Source organism: Coloeus monedula, assembly GCF_965178545.1.
Source record: "Coloeus monedula genome assembly, chromosome: Z".
NCBI lineage: Eukaryota > Metazoa > Chordata > Aves > Passeriformes > Corvidae > Coloeus > Coloeus monedula.
In genome coordinates, this window is record NC_138822.1 from 61,234,827 (window position 1) to 61,243,911 (window position 9,085).

Genomic DNA, 9,085 nt, shown 5'->3' on the forward strand with positions numbered 1-9,085 from the left:
AGGCTAATTGTTATTCAGCATAACTATTCCCTCTCAATTTATATGGAATTCACTCATTTATTTTGATCACTTTACGTGAATGAAGGAAAGCTGTTCATGTTGTTAGATAGAACTGGTTTGTGCTGTTCAATTTTTATCTTTTAACATCAGCAAGATTGAGATTTTATAGTAAAATAATTCAGACAAAGCATGTAGCATATGTGAATGAAGCCTGTGGTCTCCTTCCTTTCACCCACGTTAAACACATAAGAGCATCACCTTAGATGTTTTATGCTGCAAAGCTTCAGCGGGTGCAAAGGGTACATATAATTTCAAAAATCTCCAGGACTCAGAACACCAGGATCTATTGCTATGGAAACAAATCAAATTTGTATCAAATTGTGTAGGATCAAAAGCTTTGCTCATAACCAGGACTACAGTTGCATTAGAATATGGAGGAAATGATGGATGTTTTAGGAGTGAGCATTAAGCCGAAGGACCTTTGTAAGGCCCCTTTCACAGAGCTGGAAATGTTCAGTGTCAGGAGTTGGATCTTACAGGTTGCGTCTCAATCCCCTGCCCCCAGCCAGAGAGAGCGTTTTTCTCCACCATTAAAAATTTTTTTAAGATCTTCCATACCACACTTTACAACATTCCTACATCATAAAGCTGTCTTGCTTATAGCAATATAAAGCAGGTGTAAAAATTACATGCTTGTAAACAACCTTCCATACATTTGGAAGAAGTAAAGTGAGATCTGCACTCTTCTGCATGTAAGTGGAGACTTTTTGCCCTCCTGGCAGGCCACAATATGGGAAAGAGAACACTGTGGAACTGGGAAGACCAAGGGATATCCCAGCTGGGCTGCTACTCCCCTTGGCCCATGCAGGGTGACCCACTGGATAGGGAAGCTGGAGGTACTCTAACCAGCTCTGCTCCATAGGCACCCTGTGTGCCCACATCTTTGATGGCTGGTCTAAACCGATCACAAACTTCCATCTCAGAGCTAAGCCTGGGTGTAGAGAGGCAGCTGCTCTGCCCCAAGGCTGAGCTATGGGCTAGAGGGAGGGCTGGGAGGAGAGACGGAACATGGTGACTCCTTTTCCCAAGTGCTACCATGGTATGGATTGTGGTATGGGACATCTCTTGCCTAGCCTAGACTACCTCAGGTTGAGCATCCTGGGTTGTTTCAGCACCTGCAGGAGCAGACTCCTGCAGAAGGGCACAGGGCTGTTTCCTCAGGTGACTCCCAGAGGACTCACTCGTGGTCTGGATCACCAGTAATTTATTCTGCTTTTATTTCTCTTTTAAATTAAATATGCATATGTAATATGTACTTTGGAGCGGGCAAGGACCCTTCTGTGGGTGCCTGTGGAGTCGGGCATTCTCAGGTGTGTAATTAAGAGGTGTATAATTGATGTACAAGGAGAAGAGATCTCAGTGTATTGCATAAAAGGCAAGGGCGAGGGGGGAAGAAGGAAAAAAGAAGCCTAAACCTGGATGTATGATGCTTGGAAATGTACTGCGCTTCTTTTTCCCACCATATCAAAGTTTGCACAGGAGTAAACCCAGCGTTCTCTCTTCCATGGGGTTCGCTTCACCAGCCATGCCCTCATTTCATGTTCTGAAAAAACGAATCATTCCTCCACTGCCTGCTGCCCGGCCTCCTGCTGACCCACTTCTTCACCCCTTGCCCCTGCCCTGCTTCGCCCCGGAACTTCTTGTTACTTGCAGTTTAAAGGCCAACCACACAGAAAGATTAACAAAAGTTTATTAATCATGAAGTATTAAAATTGTGACAAGTGAAAGGCATCAATGCAAAGTTAAGCAAGCAAACTATCCCCAAACTTGTGACAAAGGACTCAGTGAATACCACAGAAGGAAGTCCTGTCTTTTTTTTTTTTTGCCTGCAGTTGAAGACACCTCTCATATCTCACACGCCACATCAAAATCTATAATTCTTCATATCACATACTGAAAATGATTTTATTTATTCATTCACATTCACTTGATATAAACGTGTCCAGAAAAGTCAAGTAATATGTTTTATATTAGCTCAAACATTTATTAAGTAACCCAAAATTCAATAAATAAGCACAGACAATAAGTTAAAACATATCACGAATCGACCAGTATGTAACAAGAATGCTTTATCTACACAAAACATCCTATTTCACATCGTTTGTTCATTCCTCCAGCGGCCCTGCCCTGCGGCGGGGTGACCGGCACATGCAGGCGGGCGGGCCGCGGGGCCGAGCCGGGCCGGGCCGAGCCGGGCCAGGCGGGGCGGGGGGCGCGGCGGCGCCTCCGCCGGCGCTGCGGAGGGACAATAGCAGCAGGAACGTAAATAAATGCGTAAATAAAGGTAGGGAGGATCGGCAACTCAACTGTCACGAAATCAAAGATCCGAAAAAGGGAAGCGCTCTTGCGCGCTTTTTTCTTCCCCCTTTTATCCCCTTTGTTTTTTACAAAAAGAAGCTTTTAGGTTTTTTTCTCTTTTCCCCATCACATTCGCTCTCGCTCATCAATGCTTAATCAAAATGGGTTTGATTCTCTCTGGGGTCTCCGTGCCGTTTCGCGAACCCGCCCGGCCGCCCCCCGACGGCGCCCTCGCAGCTGAAGGAGCCGGCGGCAGGTCGCCGCTCCTAAATAAACCATAAAAATTATGAAAACAGAAACAAAAATGCGTTTCTTTGCAAAGCCAAAGCCGGACGGGCGGACGGCGGGAGAGCCGGGTCGTGGAGACGGAGGGATGCAGAGCCGGGCTCGGGGCGGCCCCGAGTCCTCCCGCCGCCGGGCGGAGAAAACCGCGGGGCACAGGGGTGCGCGGGTGATGCGCGGGGTGGAGGGGGCTTGGGGAGGATCGGGGGGTGTTTCTCGGCCCACAAACCAGTCTGTTGGTGTCTGATTTCAGATCCTGAGTCGACTCCCTGGTAAGTCGGGTGGGGGAAGGCGGGGGCGCGGGGCGAGGCGGGGGCGCGGGGCGAGGCGGCGGGGGCGGCGCGGGGCGAGGCGCCGGCCATTAGGTGAAACTCATGGAGACTGTGTGCTCTAGTGCTTTGCGGCGGAGGGAGGCGATGCTGGTTCCCCGCCACACGTCGCTGCTGTCCGGGGAGCTGCAGAGCTGGGGCGAGCCCGTCACGTTGCTGGGGCCGGGCAGGGAGGCGGGCACCATGCCGGGGAAGGCGGGCTGGTAGAGGTGGGACTGCAGCCCGGCGCCGTTGGAGCCCGCCAGGCTGTTGGAGAGGCCCATGGAGTTGGGCGGCGGGCCGGCCGCCAGGCTGCACTGGGACAGGGACTGCGCCATGGCTTGCTGCCGTCCCAGCGCCGGCGGCAGCGGCAGCTGCGACACGCCGGGCATGGCGGCGGCGGCCCAGCGCGTGTCGTTGGCGTGGAAGGAGCACAGGCTGTCCCCCATGGCGGCGGCGGCGGCTGCGGCGGCCGAGGGGAACTGCGGCAGCCCCGGTGTCGGCAGCAGCGTGCCCGGGGCGCGGAACACGTTCGTGGTCTTCTTGCGTTTCTTCCACTTGGCGCGGCGGTTCTGGAACCAGACCTGCGGGCGGCGGGCAGCGACACGCTCCGTTAGCCACCACCACCCCCCGCGGCCGGGGGCCCCGCGGGACCCCCGCCCCGGCTCCCGCCGCCCCCCGAGCCTCGCCCCCGCCGGCCACGGTAGCTCTTCACACCCGCAGTCCCACGCGTGTCCCCGTCACAGGTTGACGAAACCGCTGGAACTTTTAATAACGAAATCGATTGATTTGTCCGTCCCGGGCGGAAGACTGCAGGAGAGGAGCCTGGCCTTCCGACGAAATAAAGAAAAAAAAGAAAGAAAAAAAAGAAACAAGAAAACCCGACCAGCCTACATCTCTGGCCCTTGCGTGGATGCGTTCCCGAGCCGCCATCGGGGCGCGGCGGGCGGAGAGCTCTGCCCCGGGCCAGCCGCCTCTCCCCGTGCCACCGGGGCCCGGCCAGGAAACCCTTGCACCAAACCACACGCATTTGGGTTTAAAAAAACCAAAACATAGCAAAACCAAACCTATAACAACAAAAGCAGGGGTGGTTTAGGTGAGTGGGTGCCCGTGGTGGCACCATGGCAGGGATGGCTTGGTGGGTCTCGCCGCACCGCGGCCGAAAGCAACTGAGACAGTCGTAAAATGGGAGGACGCGCGTCCACCTGAAATCCGAGGGAGCGCAGTGCCCCAATCTGCTGGATTGCACGGGCTCAGACTCCATACGCGGACTGAGAAAGGCGGACGCCCATTAGCTGGAATGAACGGCCGTGAGGGAGCTAAATATTATATGAATAATCGAAAAATCGCGTTCAATTATGTTTTAGGGTTAATAGTCAAATTGCGGCTACAAAATCTTTTTATGTTTCATGGTTTGTTGGTGGTGTAAAGAATCTCCATCAGGTCTGATCGCCTAAGTTCATAGCTACGTTGCATATGCTTTTAAAATGTGAATGTTTCCAGCTGAAAACTGGTGCATGACAGATTAAAATGCAAGGAAAACCTGGGGGAGATTTTGAAAATGCACACATGACAACTCTAGAAATATATTAACCATGAGCATTTGGCAACTTTGAACTCCTTTTAAAATGCAACTAGCCCCTGAAAATTATTAATACAACAGTGAGAATCTAATGGAGGTTGGAATCTGAAAATCTACCTTGATGATATCTGCTGTTACAGTAAAATAGACATACTGTAAATGTATTTTAAAATATACAGCCCATTTAATTCCCCAGCTATAAACGGGTGAGAGAGAGTGAAAGCAATAGAGAGAAGGGGAGACAATATCACTTTTGTTTTTCTTCTTCTCTTTTTTAATTTTCTTTTTTCTTTTTCGTTTCTTCTTCTTTTTTTTTTTTTTTTTTTTTTTTTTTTTTAGAAGCCGAAGCTTTATGAAGATCTCATTGGAATCCAGCAGATGATTAATGTGAAGATTTGGTAGGAAATCTGGAGAGCTGTATTAAAGCTCAGATCTCAGGTTCATTTCGATCAGCCAGCCGTGAACTCTGGGCCGAATTCATTACACTTTAATAGTGCTGGGAGAGGAAGAAAATGCAATTTCTCATTCCATTAGAAAACTAGAAAATACTCTCAGCTTGTCCCCTATTAAGATGTGGCAGGTGACGGGACCATTGTGGGGGACACGGTCAATGGAATTACAGCACATTATTTTTGTTCGTATAAAATATTGGAAGGCAAGCCTGACTGTGCAGAAGTTATTTCACTGATTTAGTTTTTATGTAAATAAAATATTGAAAGTTAATTAATCCGTGCTAGAGACTAATGATTATGCTTATTATATTGCATTTGATCGCGTAATTTGCATGATTCTCGCATTGCTGCTTAATAAGCCATTCCAGGTTATAAATAATTCTGAAATTGGTTTCTAATAATGGCATGCTATAAAAAGAATGGTTTTATTACAGCAGCTTGAAAAGCAGAGCAATATCAGATGTGGAATTGGACTCCCGTTTAAGCATCAGCCAGTTTAATAATTATTTAAATGTATCATATACATTAAATACGGATCTAAAATAAGGAAAGTGGTGATTTATCCTAGCATCTAAAACCCTTAAAAACATATACAGCCGCTATAAATTAAGCATTTGGAGCATTCCTTAATCAGTGTGGAGCCCACTTACTGAAAAGAATGTATAGGCTATCTGTTAACTATAAAGAAAACTGTAAAGTACTTGTATAAGAACATAAACTAATTACTATTTAATTTGGATTTGATCAAGGAGCAGTGATACATCGGATTGTGAAGTAAATATATTAAATTTTTTTTGCCTTAGATTACATAATGTTAATCATTTTGAAGTGTTAATTAAGAAGGTTATGTTGATCTGATTACTTTCTAAATTACAAAACATTATTGTAAAAAATATTTAAATTGACACTCTATTAAACTGTTTTTATCAGCAGTCTCGAGCTATTAGCATTGGTTTAAGATTATGCCAGAGCCATTAAAACACTTTGTCTTTCTTCCTACGAATTTCTTTGATGTGCTGTTAGAAAATAACTATTTCCATTTTATATTTTACTTCATTTACCACACTCCTAATATTGAAATTGGTATCATTAACCTTTGGGAAACCCAATAAAGTTTAATAGACCTCGTTTTCTTTTTTTCATAGAGTCAGTTGTCCAATTATATTTTATTTGTGAATCTAATTTCTTTTTTAATTTAAACTAATTATAGTTCTGTGTAGGCTGAGTCAAATTGTTTTACTTTTTAAAAGCAGACGTGCTTTTTCTGTCACATTCAAGAACGGGATCTGTTTTCCTTCATTAAAACGCTCATTTAGGGATTTCTCTTGACGCGTCTTTATTTAGCTCAGGAGCCTATGCTTGCCGAGAGGGATTTTGAGCAGTGACTGCGCTGAAGTGCGGCGGCAGTCCCGGTGCGCGGTACTGAGCTGGGGTGCGCATCCCACAAGTGCTTCTATTGTGCAGGCTTTCGCTCCTCGGAACGGACTCGCCCAGAAAGTCGCTAAAATAACCTTATACACACAAAAGCTGCATCTGAGCAGTCTAGCGCTTTGAACCTTCTCCTCCTTTACCAAATTTCGTTTGCATTTATTTGCCTAAATAGTTTCCTACTGTTCTGTGTGCAAATATATATATATATGTGTATTTTAGGGAACAAAATGCACCCTGGATGTTGAAGTTACTCACTACCCCTGCCATCGCCAGGCATTATAAAAGCCAGTATGAGGAAACTCCGAGTCCAAACACAACTGGCTTTTAGCGAAGTGCCTTTTTAGGAGCCGGTATGCCTTTCCTCGCACCCCACCTCCGCTCTCAGGGTTGTGGGCACCGGCGGACGCCCCTTCCCGGCGGTGCCGCGGCCGTGCCGCCGTCAGCACCCTGGACAGCGGCCCTGGCGTCGGCTCCTTGGACAGCGGCCCCGCGGTCGCCACCGGACTCCGCTCCGGTGAAAAGGGAGTCATTCCCGGGAGGAGCGGCTCGACCCTTAGCGCCGGGCTATTGCGAGGACTGAGATCGTTCTTCTCGGGCTATCCCTCCCCGGACTTTTTCCTGCCGCGGGTCGGGCCGTGGAGCTGAGGGAAGCTCAGCCTGCGCCTCGCTCGGGACCACCTCGCTGCAGGTGGGTAGGATAGAGGACAAGGGGACACCCCAAGGTGACAGCTTTGCGGAAAGGGGAGCGACGCACGTCTGATTTCAAGGCTTCCTGACCAAATTGTTGCTTTCAGGGTTGGGTTATTTCCCACGCCGTCGGGCTGAAGTTTGGGGCACCCACCCCCTCCCCGTTGTGCCTGGCCTCGCCGCCGGCCGGCCGTGTCGCCGTCGGTGCGACCGGGTAAGGGCCGGTAGGCGCTGCGCGGGGGCGGCTTTTCATACCTGCACCCGGGACTCGGTGAGACCGATGCGCAGGGCCAGCTCCTCCCGCATGAAGATGTCCGGGTAGTGGGTCTTGGCGAAGCTCCTCTCCAGCTCGTTGAGCTGCGCCGGCGTGAAGCGGGTGCGGTGCCGCTTCTGCTTCTGCTGACCCTGCTGCTGCCCGGCCTGGCTGGGGTTCTGGCCGCCCTGCTGGCCTTGCTGCTTGTCAGGGTCTTTGGCGCTGACAGATAGGGAGCTGGGGTTGGATCCCACCGTGGTGATGTCCTCCCCCGGCAGCAGGGTGGTCCCTTCCACCGTGTCCGAGTTGGGAGCCATGTCTCCCGGGTGTCCCCCCGGATCTGAGCCCCCTACGCCCAGCCGACACTTCACCGCCTCCCGGTGTCCCAGCAGCTCGGCCGCATCTTTCATCCCTGCGGAAGCAAAGGAGCGGTAGTCACTCGCCTGCAGCTGAGCATGGATCCATCAGAGCCGCTCTCCAGTGCATTGAACTGGCGAGAGACATCCAATCACCGCCACCGCCTCCGCCCCGCCGTCCCCCGGCCGGCCGCCCGCCAGACCCGCAGCCCTGCTCGGGTCGACGACACGCAGAGACCCTGGCCTGGCGCGACCCGGGCAAAGGGGAGAAAACTTTACATCGAGCAGCTCCTCTTCCTGCTGAAATAACCAGTTCCCTGCCCGGCCTCCCCTTGCGAGACCAAGGGAAGGGAAGAGAGGGAGAGCAAGTTTTCCCGGGTTCAACTTGGATTTTCCAGCGGAGCTGGTAAGAGAAAGAGACGGAGAGAAAGAAGTAAGGCTCGAACCGCCCTGCTGCCGGGAGCATTACCTCCCCGAAAGATGCGCGGGAACCTCGGTCAGTCTTGCCGATCTTTCCCCTCTCCTCCCTCCGCTTCTTTAAACAAACTCATAAATAACCATAAATAGACACAGATGTTTCTCCCTTTTTTTTAGAAGGAAAAGAAGGAGGGAGAAAGGAAACGGGCGAGCAAGAAAAGGCCACACAGAACTCCGTAAACATCATAGAGCTCATCTGTCCTAAAATAATCATCATCATCACAATAATGTGTAGGTACGTATACAAAAACTGGGGAGAGAAAAATTAAATGATCCACAACTCGCTGTAGATCTACATACTCCGTAGGTCTCACTCTCTCTTCTTTTTTATGTTAAATCAAATTAAACTTTAACACAGTACAATTACTTTTAAAGAAATTAGCCCATTTAGATCGCATTAAGGTAAAATAAGGAACAAATTGTCAATTTCCTGCCCCGGCTTCTTCCCCGCTCGCCGCCGCCGCCGCCGGTGCAGCCGCCGCGGGGCGGGGGGGTGCCGGGGGAAACTCACCGAGACGGGCATCCAGGAGGTCGGCGTGAGACAGCATCGCGCACCGCTCCAGGGCGAAGGCTGTTCCCCCCCAAATTTTAGCGGCCTTAAGTTATTTAAAATAGATATAAGATATGAGATATATATATATATATATAGATATATATATATAGATCGTCTAAATGAAAGAAAATTCGGTGTGTGGTTAAAAAGGGGGTCTCTTGCATTATAATGTCCTTTAGAGAGACGGGGAGGTGCTTAACACTTCAATGAACCCGTGAGCAGCTCGGCGCGGGGACCAATCAGGAGGGCAGCCTGCAAATGTCAGCGCCCGGAGCGCCCCGCTCCGCCCGCCCGCCGCCCGCCCGCCGCCGCCGCCCCGGCCTCCTGCCGCCCCGGCCCGGCCCGG

At 50.1% G+C, this 9,085-nt stretch overlaps 1 protein-coding gene across 1 annotated transcript; it reads right to left on the bottom strand.

Moving 5' to 3' along the window:
* Window positions 1–3,001: 3,001 nt before the first annotated feature.
* On the bottom strand, window positions 3,002–8,734 carry OTP (orthopedia homeobox; the record flags this gene model as incomplete). The annotated part of the gene is made up of 3 exons (XM_082301585.1): window positions 3,002–3,532; window positions 7,356–7,765; window positions 8,698–8,734. 3 exons carry the CDS (start codon window positions 8,732–8,734, stop codon window positions 3,002–3,004), a joined length of 978 nt encoding a protein of 325 aa, XP_082157711.1.
* Window positions 8,735–9,085: the final 351 nt, after the last annotated feature.